The sequence below is a fragment of the Harpia harpyja genome, chromosome 8, assembly GCF_026419915.1.
Source record: "Harpia harpyja isolate bHarHar1 chromosome 8, bHarHar1 primary haplotype, whole genome shotgun sequence".
NCBI lineage: Eukaryota > Metazoa > Chordata > Aves > Accipitriformes > Accipitridae > Harpia > Harpia harpyja.
The window spans coordinates 493,013-510,969 of record NC_068947.1 but is presented as its reverse complement, the minus strand read 5'-3'; the positions used below and the strand labels follow the sequence as shown (position 1 = coordinate 510,969).

Sequence of the window (17,957 nt, the reverse complement as noted above, 5' to 3'; positions counted from 1 at the left end):
AGAAAATACAGGAGAAGGGGGAGGAATCTTACCTTGTACTTCTTCGAAACTTCTTTTGTGAAGCCGTATCTGAAAATAGGACAGCATAACGAACTGGTTTTCAGCATGCCCTTTCTGCATCATGTTCTGCACTACAGTGTTTGCCAGTTTTCTAGCCCTGTTTTTCTCCTGCCATTCTGTCTCACCTCAGTTTTAAAGATGCTTTCTTCTGCTCTTTCTGAAGAATTGAGTTAAACTGATTTCTTGTACATACAAGAGATCAGGAACAGAATCCAGACCAATAATTATTAAGTGGCCTTTTTCCCCATCTAAATGAAATAGCTTAGCAGTTTTACCTTTCAGATACTGCAGAGAAATTTCAAAGGAACCTAACTGATGATGGGCAAAAATTCCCAAAAAACCTCCACAGAGTTTTTGTCCTAAATCACTCAACTTTATTAGACAATGTCATCTATCATGTCTTTTCCCCCACAAGGGATAAGGATTTTGATACTCGTTCTTTTAAGATGAAGATATCCTTGGTGCAAGGGGCATTTTCACACCACCAGGTTTCAAATTTACTGATGTGCAGCACTGCTAATCAAAATGCCCAGCAAAGAGCCATACACAGGAACACATCTTTGTGCTCCATACCATCACAGACTTAGTTAATATTTTTTACTATTTTGGGCGGGAATTTTCCTACCTTGTAGATAAAGTAACTGATCTTTCTCTATGGTTTGGTGTTTGGTTTGTTTTTTTTTTTTAATTAAGTGCTGAAAAAGGAAGTGTCATGTGAAGCTGATTCTCTTACATGGATCATTAGTAAGATTTGAACATGGGCCTCTAATCCAGGTTTATGCCCGTGTTAAAACTGCAATATATTCTGTGTGCACACAAGCGACAGAAGGGGTACAACAGGTTAACCACCAGCCAGTCACCCAAAGACGTACTGGGGAGGCTTAGAATTGTAGGGACTAGGACTGACTTCTCACGTCTGTGAGATGGTTTTGTCTACCAGTCACGCTTTCACTACAGCCCAAGACACTGGCTGTGCTCACTCCCTTGGCAGCGCTGTACAACTGAGTACAAATGCCTGCATTAGAAACAGGGTCTCAGCTGTTCCTGCAATGGGGCAGACTGCCACCTCTCAACTAATGGACCTGCTCCGTGTGTTTGGGAAGTGACAACTTAGTCTAAAGTTAAGTGAAATATCAGCTCCTGGTTGACTGGTTCCATTATATTGCATACTATTATGTCTTTTGCTATGTTATGGAAAAAGCCAATGCTTTAACTAAAATATCATCCTTCCATCCATCCCCCTTCCCCAGATTTGATACTCCAGAAGCTGCACCAAGCCCACTGACTTCAATGGACTGTGATTAGGTCAGAGAGAAGACATGACTCCCATTCGAGTGTCTGTGTGTAATGATGTTCTTTGCCCTCCTCACACATCTTGAAGATGCAAAGCTACACCTGAATAGCTAATAAAACATTACTTCTGTTTTAGAGTGTCCCAGTGACTAAAGTAGCATTCAAAAGCTCCAACATTTCTAATGAAAGGCCAGACACTGCCCCCTCCCCTGCCCCCTGGCCCCTAAAATCTACCTCAGGTTCATGATGTAGTCTTCATGGTTTCCTCTATTCAAGTGTAAATCATTGGGGTAGATAAGAAGAAATGCAAACAGTATTATAAGTATTTCCATAGAATTTTTCCCTCTGTCAACAAAATCACCGTTAAAGACGTAACAGTTTTGTTCTGAAGGCAGACCATTCTGCAGAAGGAAACAAAAACAAGGACATTTAGAGATGCTGCTATGCTACTGTAATAAAGGAAATAGCATTTAAATGAGATCACATTGCTAGAAAATCTCCAAAAAATCTGCATAAGAGAGATCTAAAATGCAGCATTTCTTTATTTCCACTGTTTAGAACAAAAACCTCTGTATCAGACAACCTGTATGAGCCATCAGAGAAGAGATGACCTCTCTAGCTGTTCTTACAATGCCATCTCTAGTCCTTTCCTTTATGTATTAAATTAAATTGAAAGGGACCAAAAGAAACACTAGTCTTGTAATAAAATACACTTTTCTGTTAATGCAACTGCTGCTAGGAAGTTATGCACTTGCAAATAGGAGGGAATGGAAGTCTTCCATTTTGAATGGAAGACAAGAAATCCATGAAAAATTATCTTCTGACACAAGTCTGAAGGTCCTTATGTTTCCTTACACAGTAAGAAAATAGATTTCATATAGTTACATTGTTTGCAGTGTAGGCTTCCAGAAGTCCTGAGAAAGACTATAGTCCAGAAGACATCAAATCTTAATACAGAACTCTGAAGAACTTGATTCCAGTTGCTTTAATCCTGAAAGCACTACTTCAATTTTATGCACATTGCACTTTGTCCCCCACCAGGGCTAAGATATACTTGAATACTCACAAACCTGAGAGGCTGTACATACAGGTATTTCTTACCTTATTTTTTTTGGAAGATAGAGAGCAATGCTTTATTATGAATGGTGACTTTTCAAAAGCTAGTATTGTGAATTGATGGTATGTTTCAATAGATTAGTTATAAACACATCAACGGGTGCCATCAGCTTACAGAAAATATAGCAGCAACTATGTGTAGCTTCATCATTTCCAATCATGAGTATCAGAAATATTATTTCAATTTTGACTTGCCAGAAAAAGGTAACCTCTGTTTTCACAATTGGCATGCATAAGAATTATCAATAGAACATATATAAAAATCACATTACAGCTGTGGAAGCCATTCTTAACAGGTTTGGCAGCATTGCAAGACATCCCACTTCCTGAATACAGCTACTGCCGTCAGTGTCCAGCATTTCCTATGGCATTCCCTGGTGTACTGCCTTAGCAGGTTTATTGCAGGATGCATGACTTGGTCAGGGACTCAATTAAACGTTTGATTTGAATCCATTAGGAGATATCTTTTTTGTCCCAATCAGTGTCCTGTGCTGTTACATAGGGATGCAGCAGTGAATCCTGATCTCTCGATTCCCACACTGGCACAATCCTGACTGCTGTAAATATGACTTGCTTGGTTTTTGCCATAGCCTCTTCCCAGCTCTCTCCAAGTTAACTTAGAAGAAGCCTGTAGTTGCTCTGTGCTCACAAGAGTGGCAATTTATGAGACTTGGCTAATGCAGTGGGTTGTAGTGGTTTTAAAAAAGAAAGGACAGATTTCAGGAATGGAACAGACAGAAGAGAATCAGCTGCAGCTCCTGGAAAGATGAATTAATAAAAGCTTTGCCTTAAAACCAATAGGGATGTGAATCACCAGCAGATTGTCAGTATACACACAGCCACTCCATAACTGCAGTCCTAAAAGACAGATCTACTGAAGCACTCTGCAGACTCTATTATTCTTCTTTTGGAAAAGCTTACACACAACTCTTAGTTTTAAATGAGAGTTTGTTTTGGACTTCCAACTTCAATGTGACATTTTAGTTTTGTTCCACACTCATGCAAAGTTTTTATTTCCTTTTCTGTGGTTTCAACCAACAGTAAGAACAAAACTAAATTAAAGGCCATTGCAGGCTCTGACATGTCAAAGAGGCGAACAAGGCAACTTGCTGCTGGGCATCCTTACTGTATCTGCTGGGTTAGTGATTAATTAACTTCCGTTTGTCATTTGCGTTTTCTACAGCTTCAGGCTATTTCTATCCATAGCATCCATTTAACAATTTAACTTAACAATACATCATTTGAAATTCAAGAGTTTCAAGGAATTTCAGGAAATGCTGTAATTTAATGGAGATTAATGCAGGGACTGAACGAGCCTTACAAAGTGGCTATTGAGAAAAAAGTCATTATCTTAGCCTCACCCAAACCAGGTTTAAGAATTATACATGCTATTACAACCAGCATTGCATTGATAAGCTGTAGATTGCTAGCTTCTGTGTGTTTACTGTTGGCAGTTTGTAAAAGCACTGTGATAAAAGTTCCCTGGACAGAGCACCATGTGCAAGGTGGCTGGTCTGCATGCAGACCTCCAAAATGTGTCAGCAGCCATTTCAGCTCTGCACAGCTCTGCGCAGACCTGAGATCACTACACTCCTCATGGCACTGTTTAGGATTGCACCCTCTTGTTTAAGTTTATGGGTGATTCATACCAATTCAGAGGAGGAAATCCCTTCCAACTGAAACAGAGTTAGGGAAGTAGAAAAAAATGGATCCCAGAGGCTGACTGGGTTCCCTGCTCTGCTGAGTAAACTGCTCAGAGGGGACAGAAAATACTGTGTCATTTAATTTGCTTCTAAATAACTAAGCAGCTCTGTCATGTGCTCTCTATTTTCTCAACCACTTTGAAATGACAAAATATTTGTCCATTTTATTTGGTTTGGTGGAAGGACTCCCCTAGAAGCTTAACAGAGAACAAATGGGGGTAAACTCTAGTCCCTGAAGTCAGTAGGAGTTTAGGCTCTGATTTTACTGAAGTCAGGAATTAGTCCTTGCTTAGAGTTTTTTTTCTTTGTAACATCTATTAGAGAGGGGAAAAAGAATCATCTTCTGTCTACTCCAAAGGAGTAAAATTCAGGCTTATTGCAGTTGTAAATATAACTATATCTGAGCATATATCTTCAGAATAGTTTTTTTTCCCATTTCAGGTCCTGTGTATGAAACCAATCTGTATCATACTCTTATTCCAGTTTCAAAAAGGAAGATTGTCTAATTAAAATAACAGCTAGAAGACTGCAAGCCAAGAACCAGCTAAATGTAACTGATTGATTAATAAGTAAAGCAAAGCTCTGTAAAAAGGTCTGATTATACTTCAACAGGCTTCATGTATGCACTTGGGCAAAACAACCAAGTTTCAATTCAACAAGTGTCAGATAAAGTGTAACAAAGTTGGAAGCAGGGGGAGAATTACATCATTTAAACACCTGGTTTACCTCACTTCAGCCTTGGTTTACCTCACTTCAGCCTCCATTCAGTGCAGATGAATGTATAAGGATCAGACACAACCCCTTTCCCCCAGAAAGCTTAAATCAAAGAGAGTATCTGCTAAATGAAAGGTGATGATTCATGCTAAAGATAAATGTGAAACTAAATACAGGAAATCTCCTGCATCTTCAGTTAAATATACAATTGTGGAAAAGATAGCCTGGACCTTAATTTTTTTCACATCAGTAAAACAGGGCTACGCTTTTTTAACATTAAAAAGCAATCAGCTGTTCAAGGAGATGTAAAGGGTGCCCAAGGTATTTCCATTTTGTGCAGACCACGTGATTGCTTTCAAACCTTAAAAAGCTTTTAAACAGATAGCACTCTTTTTTGTTTCTGTAAACAAATAATAATAAAAAACACTTTGCAGGTATCAATGGAAGGCCTAAATGAAAGCTTTTGCATTTCTTCTGGAGGGCCAAAATTATCCATGGTGTAGTGTTACATCAGGAACTAAGTTAGCTCCTGATTTTAGAAGACTTTAGTCAATATGGAATATAAACAGTGGCAGGACTTTAGAGACATTGCAAGGAACCCTCTTAAGTTTTAGCTCATGCTCCAGTTCAACTTTTAGGAAGAGAAAGATCTCCTGGATCTCCTCCTTCACAGTGAGCAGAAAGATATGGAGAAGGAAAAGCTATGACAAAGACACCATTCAAATTGTTCCAGGATTTCTATGTGTAGTACATGCACACCGCATGTACAGTTCTAACAGTGATAAATCTATCAATCAGACATAAATACGTGTTCTTAACAAGTCATGAAGTGAAAATGCTACATCACAGACTACCTACTTACCTTATAGAATATCAGCAAAAGATCATCCAGGTTTCCATGCAAATCTCCTACAGGAAACAAAAACATTATTTTCTTTTTTATTTTCTTGGAGAGGAGGAAAAAACTGGAATTATGAAACTGGATTAGTTAGTCCTAACAAATTCTTCCCCATGTTTTCCTTAGTAATTTGCCTTGTATCAGGATTAGCTTCATTTTAAGGTACATGCTGAAGCTGCTTGTAAAATCTGGCAATTAAATACTTGAAAGAGTATACAATTGTCTTGCATAAAGTTTTTGTCTTTCCAGCTGGATCTGAAGATCAGACCAGTCACACAGCCAAAGGTTCACTCAGGGAAATGACAGATTTGGCCCTTTCCAAGACATTTATTTTGGAACAGGCAGGGGGGTTTCACTCCAACACAAAGATCACTGCAGCATAGCTCCCCTCTGCATATGACTGAATTTCATGCTCACAGAACCAACCTTCTCACGTCTGTGACTCACCACCACAAAGCCACAGAACGGTTTCAAAACCTATTTTGTGATAATATGCTTTCATCACCAATGAGTAGGAAATGAGAAGTGACATTTTTACCCTGCCTACATGTTTTCTGTGTAACTTTCTATTAATTATGAGCCTGCTGATGTCATTCTAAGCAGTCCTTCAAGTTATGATAGATTTTCATCACAAATGTAGATGCAAACATTTCAGGTGCATATTTAATCTGTATTATTAATTTGAAATTAAAAGAAAATGGGGAGACTGATACCTTATTTTAAGGAAGTCATTATTTTGGACCAATTATGTTTAAAAATTGGTCTTTCATCTTCTGCAGAGGATCTTTCTGGTTACAAAAGCTATTGGTTTCAATGGCAGGAAAGGGAACCCTTTAGGTGCTGCTTATACAGTGCAAATGCAATAGAAACATGTTTTGCTTAGTAAGAACATACTGTGTAGCGAACAAGTACGAATCTGTGTTTCCTTGGTTTGGAGAGAAGTTTTGTTGGTTTGGTTAACAAATTACTGTTTATGCAAAACCTCATTTAAACAAACCCTTTCCTGGCAATCAAAGTAGGTGTATAACCACATCTTAAAAAACATTATTTGTTTTGCATGTGTCATAGTACCCTTCCTTATACCACTTTACTATTACACACAGCACACGCTGCTAGCCGTCAAGAGTTAATGTTCTGTTTTGCAGCTACTGCGTTCTGTGGCAAGTCAGGATGCCTTTATCCATAATTTACAAAAGCGTAACAAAATAGATGTGCAATGAGCTCTTGGTTCTTTACCTTCCGACACATCACATCCTTCTGTGAGACTAATTTGTTGGTTGTATAAAGACTGATCCATCCTCTTGAGTCCCTTTAGAAATGAGGGTTTCTTATAATTTCAATTTATTCTAGATAGTTGCGCTGTCAATGAAAGGTCTTGTTTGCCACCCCTATTAAGCCCTCATTAAAATCATTACTGAGTAAATTATGATGGTAAAGTCTTTTTCTCAGTAAGAGGAGAAAGCAGTGAGACTTGCAGCCAGTGATCAAAATGCTCGGTGGCATTTTAGAGATAGAGTGCAGGAATATTTAAGCTACACTGCAGTGTTAGCTGAATTAATACTGACTCATTCAGAAATGTTTAATGAGAAAAGGAAAGAGAAGGTGAGGGACTTTCTTAAAATATGCTTACTGTGACTCAGGAACCTTTTTTTTTTTTTATTTGTTCCAATTTATGCTGGGTGCTGGGGGAAAGAAAAAAAAAAGAAAAAAAAAGGCATCGAGACCTTTCTTGTAATGGCAACATTTGGAAATATCAGTATCATTCTCTAACGATCTGGAATATCAACCCGTAGCCCAAAGCAGTTACCTTCTCTGGAACCTTACCACAGACAGTTATCTCCTTGGAGTAGGAAGTTGAAAGATGGGTGATATTTGGCATCTCTTTGAGAACTCTCCTAGTTTCACATAATAGCTGCAGTACATAGCGGGCATGAAGCAGCTGTGAGAAAAAAATGCAGGGAGAAAAGGAAGACTCATTAGAAGTAGCAATATGTCTGTCTGCTTTATTAGTATCAGACACGTATTGCCAAGATTATTTATACTACAGACCTCCAGACAGGATTACAGGCAGTATGGTATAGTGCTGGGAATTAGGAGTGTTCATAGCTTTGCACTTGCTTCCTGGTGAATGGATATAGAGCCCTTAATGAACTTGCTTTACATATTTTCCCATTTTATTTCTTGTGCACTGTTTCTACTCTTCCCATCTACAGAAAGGATAAGAGGCTGAGATACACAGCACTCAATAATTGCATAAGGTCATCTGTTCAAAGTAACTAGAGGAAAAAAAAAAAAAAAAGGATGTAGTTCTAGCTATGAATTAAAAACACCACCACCACCACAAACCAACCAAAAAAACCCTGAAGGCCATAAATTATATTTCAGCAAATTGCAAAAATAATGAGAGGGAAGTTCTGGCAAGGGTTGCCTTGGTAAGAGTTACCTTCCTGTTCACTGTGAAAATGGTATGACAATGCAACACTGAAGCTTCTGGTCTTCTCTGCTAATGGTTTTTATGAAAATTTTGTCAGTCGGTGATTTTTAAGGCTTTTAGTTCAAACACAGCTCTGAGAAAGTTTGGTAGAGAAGATAGATGAGACTGACTTTCCAAGATTCATGTTTTTAAAGCAAACAAAAAAGACCAATTGCATATAATCATTTCCTTAATAAAACACCACCCATAGTAAGAGAAGAGAGAGCTGACAGTAAGGTGAAGTCTGGGTGGGCTTTTTCATACGCTTTATGTTTTCCTACTTTTAAGATCAGCCTCCACAGAAAATTACAGACACCACCACCATTTATTTAGTAAGTTAAAAAGCAAGATAGACCCTAATCCTTTATATACAGTATATTGTTAAACACAAATGACCACAAGTTCAAACAAAGCTGTGCCATGTAATGCCTCCCTGCCCCACCCTCATCTTGTAAGAGGGCAGTAAAGGGGCTTGCTCAGGAACATAGAGAGAATCAGCAACAGCCTTCTCAGGGCCTTGGCAGCCGCAGACAGCAAGCTCCTGAGATTTGTGCGATCACCCTGTTCCGCTACATGAGCGATGCTTTATATTCACTCTTCAATTCCTCTAAGAGGAATGGGGCGGGGCGGGGGGGGGGGGAAGAGGACCACACAAGGAGCACTTTCAACCCAGAAAAAGATGACAACTAGTTTCTAGGTCGGCTTAGGACACCTTCCCCAGTCCTGCACCCTCACTGATAACCCCTGCCTTGCAGCTGCTCAGGGTTCCTATTTCATGATCACTGTAATCTCAATGCTAGAAGAGGAGGTCCCCACTAGTCCCTGCCCCCTCCCCAGTGCTGGCTCTGGTGGTCATGCAGCCAAGTAGTGAATCAAATCTGGGAACTGGTCTGGCTGAGAACAGACTGCTTTTGATTTTGTTGTGTTAGCTTCCAGCCAAATCGGTTTCCCAAGACACCTCACCATGGGGCTGGCAGGAAAGGGTAATGGGGTGGAAAGGAAGGGTGAAATATCTCCTTGGGCACCAGTTCAGCCTTACATTGGATTCAACCGATTGTGGAGCTACAGTTTGACAGACATGTAAAATAAGTAAAAAGAAATCAAACTAGTTGCAACTTACCTGTTCATTCCTGAAAGCATGAAGAAGAGCACTGGCATCTTCAACAGTAAGGGGGAATGAGAGTCGTGGTCCATAATAGGAGTCTGGAACATCAATCTTCTTTTCAAATTCTGTTAAATATAAGCCTTTGTCCACCACCTGAGAAACACTAGGGCTGGTGAAAATGTGAGAAACTGGAACAAAAGGGAAGAAAAACAACAATGTAGAAACTCCACCAGTCCCCCATGGGGCCATAACAGCATGACCAGAACCAGCTGAACATAACTGATGCTTTACTTTCTGCAGTATTACAGTGGCTAACTTCTGCCTTGTATAGTGGAAGAGCTCCAGGTATCCCCAGATTGTTTCACAATACTAAAAACAAGCAAGCAAACAAACAAAAACCAAGTAAAAGCCAACCAAATGAAAAAAAACAGGCAAAAATTCTGTCCCAACAGCCAGTAGCCATGGTCAGAATGCCAAACATTTTGCATTGAAGTTGTGGAGCAATCTGCTCTCATAAGTAATGAGAAACTTAATCTGTTACTGACCACCTTCTCCTTCCCACAAAGCAAGGAGACTGAAAGTCATGGCTGATCATTCAATGACCATCATCTGTTTAAAGTTCAACATTACGCTTTTAATACAGGTTTTAAAGATTCACTTTTATTGCTTTTATTTTCTACATAAAATTTTTAGGCTTAATACCAGTAGGTCAGTGATTATTTTAAAAGTCATTAACAAAATCCTATTTATTCACAGTGGATTGCAAAGCACTCCTTTCTGATACAACTAGGAGACAATGCCAGCTTTTGGTTGCCTGCCATAAAACCATTGGATGGAATAAAGTAAACAAAACCATAGCCATAAAAGTAGAGCATAGCTTCTAATTTTCCTGGAATATGGAGAAAGCAGGAACATTACTAATTGCTTCAATCCAATATTTTCTTGGCATACCCTTGAAATGTAACTGACTAAACAGTAGATTCCAGTGTTTTCTTCTTGCAGATTGTCTTTATCATATATTATTCTAAAAGAGAGAACCAGACCCTAGAGGACAGTGTTGTGGCAGCTGCTGTTGCAGAGTTGCTCTTATGAGACAATTGTTGTAAACGCTTTTTGCTGGGCTACAGGTAAGTTTTCTGTAACCTTGGTTAGATGCAACTGGAAATAAAAATGTATTATTTATTGCTAGAGGAATACCTGTGGCTGTGACTCAAAACTCACAGCAGCCAAAACCGGCACGCAGCCTCATAAATTATGAGATTCATAATGGCCAACTCTTCTTATAACTGGATAAAATCCATATTAAAGAAATAAATAGATAAAAATACACTTTTTATCAGCTCTGGATTAAAAAAAAAAATTTATCAGCTCTTCTTCTGTGAGCTGATTAGCACATTCAGTGTACAGCCATGTAAATGGATTAAGGCATCAAGTGACAGCAAGGTGCTCAGGGTTCACCGTTTCCACCAAGTAGTCTGATTTGCAGTCTTCCACCACAGTTACAGCTTTGTCTGGCCAGATGCCAGAATGTCACCCAGGGGACTGAAACTGCTGGTTCCCACATACTGATCAGCCAAGCGCTTCTGCACCAAGTCTCATTCCGGCTCTACCAGCGGGTCTCCGGACAGCATCCCCCTCTGTGCCCTACCTCTCAGGATGTGGGCGGCTGCAGACTACAGAGCCAGTTCCTCAGACCACCCGAACTCCTCGTGGCTTGCCTGTTCTGGCCAGAGGGTCTCCTAATCTGACACAACTCCTTCAGAGTCAGCGGTCTTCTCAGCAATTCAATCCAGGCAGACACCTGCCCATGCCTGCTCCTACTCTGGCCCTCCCTTCCTGCACGCAACAGGCTACCCATCCCTTTACCTCTGAACATGAACCTGCCTTCCTCACAGCCTCACCTCCTTTTTGGCATGTGCCCAGGCTGGGAAACCCAATCTCCTTCCCTGTAGGGCATATCTGTGCAAAGTACACCCCATTTTCCACTTCTGGATGAGTTGTCAAAAGCCAGTCATGGTCATTAGCCTTAGAGTGCACTTAATGTCTCCTCAGGCAGTCGTTCAGCTGGATTTTAAGGCTCCTTCCTGCACAGGATGACTGTGTCATCTCAGAGCAGTCAGTAATGGATGCCCTAATGCAGCCTCAGGATTAGCACGCTGGCCAACAAGTACCCCAGCTCACCACAGGCCCCATGCAGGACTAATTCTGAAGGATTTGGCACCCCTCTCATTTTAGTCATCTTCTAGTCAAAGCTGTCAATGCTCTTTCAGTCCATATTGAAAGACAGAGACGAAAACTCTCGGCATGCCTAGTCCAGGCACATCTTAAGACAGAATGAAATACCCTCTGCCAGCATCTGCATCTCTCCACTGACTACAGGGAGCACAGGGAATGACCTGCTTTGTACTCTGACACCAGAGGTCTAGCCCAAGCTCAGTGAGTTGAGCCTTTACTATTAGCAGACCCCGTACAACTACCCTACAGGACAATAGCCATATTCCATGTTAAATATGAAAGCCCAGAGCTACATGGAGTCATTTTGGCCATAGAAAGCCCAGGGATCTGGTTCTCCTGACAAGACCACCTCGCCATGGCAGTTGTTCAAGGCAAGTCAAAGATGCCACCGCCAAGGACGTACTCGCTGTTGGGGTAGCAGGGAATCAGCTACTTCTGTGGCTCTGAAATAAGCTCTCTGCTCTGCCACCATCCATGCACCTTCAGACTAACCATTGGGGTACCTGAGAGCACCTCTGGCTCCTGAGGAGTGCTCTTACATCTGCCAGATACTGATTCCCAGCCATCAGGTCAAAGCCAGATGGACCTTGAGCCCACTAAGAGGATGAACATTTCTACAACACTGCAAATATTTATTCCTTCACTCTGTTCCTGGCACTGTAAGCTGCAAGCAGCTATGACTTATTCCCCACTGCAAGAATCACCCTGTGCAAAAAGCCTTGGAAGGGTGTTAATGCTGTAAGGGAGGCATCATGGGGAGTGAAGCTGCAGAAAACAGCACTTTTTTGTTGTTGTTCCCTTTTGAAGTAAGGCTCCCAGAGGTGTGGCTTCTGCCCTGGTGACCTTGAGAGGCACAGCCAGGGGTGCTTTGGACTCCCAGTCCCACAACTTTGCCCAGGACATGTCTACAGCCTTCTCACCCTCAATGCACCCACAAAAGAATGAATAAATGGGTCACCTTTTGCTGGAAAAACAGTTTCCAGCTTTCTCTGACCAGCAATCTTTCCATTGAAAGGCTGAGTAGGTATGCAGATTTTTTTCTGGTAGGAAGGGAGAAAAGTGTAAGGTAGAAAAGGTTTTAATTCTTACTTCCCACAAACCCTTGGAAAATAGCCTTTAATCACAAGCAGAACAAGACACACAGCTATATAATATCCCAATCACAACGTAAACTGCATTGACATCTTAAGCAGGATGAGAGGATGAAAAAAGCTTCAGGGTACAACAGATAAACAATCACATCAAAAGCACTACTGTGTTAATGAGATGGTGGCTGCTTGCTTTCTTTGAAAAACATATTCTGAAAAAGCAGATTAAAAAGAGGAAAGTGACAAGATGAATAGTGGAGACTGAGTGCTTATAATGTAAGGAAAAAACACAGATCACAAAATCTTCAGGTAGCTTTCTCATCACATACTGAGAAGAACAGGCAACCTATTCTCTGGTAGGAATATTATATTCTATCTTCTTGGAGAGGGCTTTTGAACCATATGCTATCACTCTAATTTAAGTGAGCATACACTAAGCCAGAGAATTGTGGGGTTTAGAAAATGCTGGCAATAGCAAAGCCAATTTGAAGCCTCTCTGCTTGTTATGTTTACACTCATCATGGCTCACATCTTAAGATGGTGATTCAGCAGAATTGGAAGCAGTTCATTAAGAATCACTCTATTCAGCACTGATTTTGCTTAAATCAGTGGGGCTAGCATGGATGCTGCAAATGTCCCTTAGAGGGGCAAGCAATCAAGAGCTTGAAGTAAAGAATGCACACAGACAGTAGTTGGACAAACATAACCACAAACTACACAATACAAATTTGATATGCAATTTCTCAAAAAAAACCCCTAAGGTAGGTCCTTTGCATAGGCAGCCTCAGCCGTCTCTCTATTAAACATGTACCGTACAGAATCCTTCTGGTTTGTTTTGGGTTCTGGTATCTGTAACATGGGGTGATAGAAAGAGGGAAATAACAAACCAAGACAAAAGTAAAGCCTTTGGTGCAGTTATCAAGGCTTAACAGCTTCAGTCCTAACAGATGAATGTTTTAAGCAAGACAAAGGGGAGCTTTACCATAAACCATACATTTTACCATGTGTTTCAGCCTTAACCACGTCCGCAACTCCCAATACCTTCAAAACCAAGAAACGGGTCACCTGTGCAGGGGTGACAAGGGGCAGCCCACAGTACCCTCCGTCCCTCCCTGTGCACAGGTGGGGCCTGGATCTCTACCTGCCCGCAAACAGCCTATGCATGTAGCAGTGTGCTCTGTACCAGCCATGTCCTGAGCCCTAGCAAGTCACCTGAGGCACCTTACCTTTATTCCTTCTGCCAATAGACACAGTTAATAAAGGTGGATAAATCACATCTACAATGAGCAGCTGTAAAATTCCCTTTTAATATTATAATGAAAATAGAGATTAACACTATTTTTCTAAATTTCAGACATAGCACTACTATTTTCTTTCCCACTCAGGTGGAAAAGCTGAACTGAGGTGTGCTATCAGGGTGTAGAAGTAGATTAAGTGAGCAATGTCTGATTTTCTTTATGTTTGTCAATTCCTTCCCGGGAAGTTAAATGACTAAAGCAGAGGTTTTTGCAGAATACAGTGGTAATGGAAAAAAATCAAAGGAAGAACTATTGTATCATCTGCCTTGGCTTTGGAACAAGGCTCAAACATAATTTCTTTTTCTGCAGAGCACAGAAAGCATTAGGCACTCTAAAGTATTTAAGAGAGAAAAATTGCCATTTCTAATGGTTGTCATTAGAACACTGAACCACTTACAGTTTTGATGGTGGTTTTATCCTGCTATCAAAGTGTCTTGTGCAAATTTTAATTGGAATAACCTGTGGCTGGACCAGATGAAAGAGAAAGGACATTCTTTTGTAATTCAGTAAGAAGGGGACAGCCTCCTTTTTAACTCTGCTGGGATGAGATGTATTCTCAATTTGTTCAGCGAAATCATATTTGTTTTCTGGACTTAGGAATCACTTTCAGCCTGTCCTTCTGTTGAGCTTGACCTCAAAAGTAAGTTTTGTCCAAGGATCCCAAAATACTTCAAAAATTAAAGGTTATTCTTTGAATAACTGAGCTTTAATTGAGATGGTTTCTAAAGATTTATCTCCAGCAGTTTAAATTTATTTCATTTTTAATCATTCACATACCGATACATGTTTTGCAGTGAAATCTAGAACAAACTAAAAAGTACTCCAGAACTGCTTCAGGGATAAAAAAAGAAAAAAAAAAAAAAGAAAAGAAGAGGAACAACATTTTTGAAGGCAACCTCTTTGATTACACCTGCCCTAAACCAACTAGACACAGTCTTTCTGGATAATCACATCTCAGTTTAAGAAAACATGCACAGAAAGCTGTGAAAATTGGAGTCAGTAAGACTACCATGAGAACAGCTTAAGGGCAGTAACATGTAACAAAGCACTCTGAGCACCTCTGAGTATTCTCATGAGAACAACAGGTATCTGTTCTGTCTTACATCTTCACTCCCTGGGTAGATATTGAGCACAGTCAACAGTCACAGGATAAAATTCTTATTACAGTATTTGGGAAATCACACCTCAGCCCCAGCACGTGCCATATGCTGTAAACATCACATTGAAAATCCACTTTCTTCACATCAGGTTTTTCAAACAGAATCTCCATATTACTTTGATTTTTATCCTTACCTGAATCAGGATGAGTACAGTGATCCAGCATGAATGTAAAGAAGTTGGATAGCTGAGTAAGAAAAACAAAAGAACACACACACAGAGATCAGTTTAGGGGATCCAACAAGCATTAACATTTTCTTTCCTTAATTACTAGCAACTTCCATTTAGGGGATCTAAGACACTACTGCATGTTCCCATAGCGTCAGCCTGCAATAATGACACAACTTGTGTCCTACTACAAAAACAGCTTACTCCTTTCCTTCTTTGCTATGAATTAGCAGATTGACACTATATGAATACATAAAAAGTTCCAGGGCTGTATCAATGCTGCTGACATTTTTGGATGTAATTCATCTTGCCCATCACCCAGACTATTTGTCTGGACTTTGTAGTCAATAGAAAGATACTGCTACAATGCACCAAACTGACTTCAGACACTGATGCTAGGATGAACACAAAGCCCTAGAAGTTCCTAATTGCCTGTTTGGACCCTAAAGGAAGCCTGGGCTGACATGCTGAGACACTGGTATCTCTGTTGCATATATCTTGCCTCTACAGACATGGTTAAGATCACCCATAGGGGGATGGCCTGCAATCCCTGGCTAACAGAGCTGTTCTACAGGAACCTCTAACCTAGATGTGGTTGTACAGGCAGAATGGTGTCCTGCTGCTTACGTAGGTTTTTTTTTTTTTATATATATATATATATATATATATGTATACACACAACTTAATTAGTTCATGTGTGAGGTAGGGAAGTGGTTTTATTATACCGGGGACAACTTTGCAGGGAGAAATAACCACATACCCATTTTGCTTGTGCAACTTCAGTCCTCTGGGGATAATATAACTGCTTGTACAAGAAGAATTGAAGATTACAAACCTGTAGTTGATCTTGCTCATCTGCGTATTCAATTGACTGAAAGATACTCAGAGAATAGCGGCGCCTCATCTCTAGCCGGGCCATTGTAAAGCGGTACCAGTTCTGGATGAGGATAGCAGCTCTAATGACTGTCAAAACAGAAAGCAGTGGAGTACACATGGATGCAGTGTAATCTACAATGAAAACACACAAGCTACCTTTGCAGAATTTTGCAGACAGATGACAAATTCAGTCCATTGTGCGCAGTCGACACTTAAGATGAAACTCTGAAAAAGGGTTTTCTGATAATGAATACATGATGCATTTACTCTCTCTGTCTTCAGGGACAGATCCCAAACTAGCTGACTTACTCAGGCCTATATTGCTAGAAACCTTCCCCATTTCATTGTCCTGAAGACAGTACCCATGTAAGAAGTCAGCCATGTTCAGCTGATGGGCAGTATGTGGGTTTGGGGAACGTGAGGAAAGGAAGAGAAGCAATTTGGCCTACCAACAAAATGTATTTCTTTACCAAGCTGCAGTAAAAAGCTTCAGACTTTGCAAGCTGTAACATAAGCATCCTGTAATGACAGAGTTTGTAACAGCCTCTTTTAACAGAAAGTTTTTGCCTGCACAGCCGTACCAGCAAGCCAGCAAAATTCAAACTTTAGGATAAAATGTTAACAAATGGAATTGAAGGGCAGAATATGTTGGTTAAATAGACATGCTAAAAGGCATGCAGATATATCTTTGGCTAGCTTAGTGAACAAAGGAACACTCACCCCAAGAATTCAATGGGACATGTCAGAAGACCATTTTGGACTATATGCTGAACACGCATCCCACTCAGCACTTCAAGAAGTTGTGTCTACTATTGTCCCAGTCTGGAAAACTGCTGGAAACTTCACTGAAGGGCAATTGCCAAGGCTGCAGCGTAGAGTGAAGGACCTGCTGCCTACAGGCCCGAGTCATGCCACAAACAGATTACATTCCCTTAGCTGCTCAGATAAAAGTTTGTCAAGCAGAACAACATCTGGTGGCATAAGGAGGTCCCAGGGTGGGCACTGTCCTGTGGGGATAGCTCCTCACACCTATGTCAAGCAGTTAGTGCTGCATGAACAGTGGCCACCAGCCAAAGCTGTGCCAGGAGGACAGGAGCTCCAGGATCTGATGCTCACTTGATCCCTCCCCACCGTGCTGACAATCCCCCCCACTACTCCTGGTACCCAAAGGGCAGCAGCTCTAAGAAGCCAGGGTGTGAAATGTGGGTGGCAGTAGCACTGCGAGCAGGAAGATGAGAGGAAAGGTGAAAGATAAAAGGCAGGCATGCCCTCCGCATTACAGATGATCACTGCAGCTCCGACAGACCTGGAGGGAGGAGTGAAAGCAGAAGGCTGGAGGGGCTGTGCTTGGCCTGAAATAAGCATGAGCTTGGGAGAAGAGGAACAAATGAGCTCAGCAGTAACTTCTGCTGTTTCACAGAGCTGTGACTCTCTAGCGCTTTAAGGGTGCTTATCCAGAAAGATCAACTAACTTTGAGAAAAGCATTCCTCAGTCACTTGTTAACTGTTTTTTTTAAGATCAGCTAGAGAGGAATAAATGCACATTTCAGATACTTAGGGCATATGTAAGTATGGATTTATGATCCAGAGGAGGACACCATTTACTATACAATATCAGAACAAAATACAGCTACTGCCTTGAAGATCGAGCAGCTGAAATAATGGCAAACTCAAATCCAGTCATTTGCTTAAGTTACGGTCAGAAGGGGACTCTGTATTAACATGCTTAGCCCTACAGAGCACTAACAGGGACAGTCAAGAGGCATTACATG

General features: G+C 40.8%; 1 protein-coding gene across 3 annotated transcripts in view; it reads right to left on the bottom strand.

The window, feature by feature from the left end:
• The window catches only part of PPEF1 (protein phosphatase with EF-hand domain 1), a 42,948-nt gene that overhangs the window by 9,625 nt on the left and 15,366 nt on the right, over positions 1-17,957 (bottom strand). For all 3 annotated transcript variants that reach the window (XM_052794161.1, XM_052794163.1, XM_052794162.1), the window contains 7 exons: positions 16,145-16,272; positions 15,277-15,328; positions 9,378-9,550; positions 7,609-7,723; positions 5,749-5,795; positions 1,588-1,754; positions 33-69 (listed from right to left, as the gene is read on the bottom strand). In XM_052794161.1, coding sequence (XP_052650121.1) covers positions 33-69; positions 1,588-1,754; positions 5,749-5,795; positions 7,609-7,723; positions 9,378-9,550; positions 15,277-15,328; positions 16,145-16,272 — 719 coding nt within the window. The remainder of the gene's footprint in view (positions 1-32; positions 70-1,587; positions 1,755-5,748; positions 5,796-7,608; positions 7,724-9,377; positions 9,551-15,276; positions 15,329-16,144; positions 16,273-17,957) is intronic.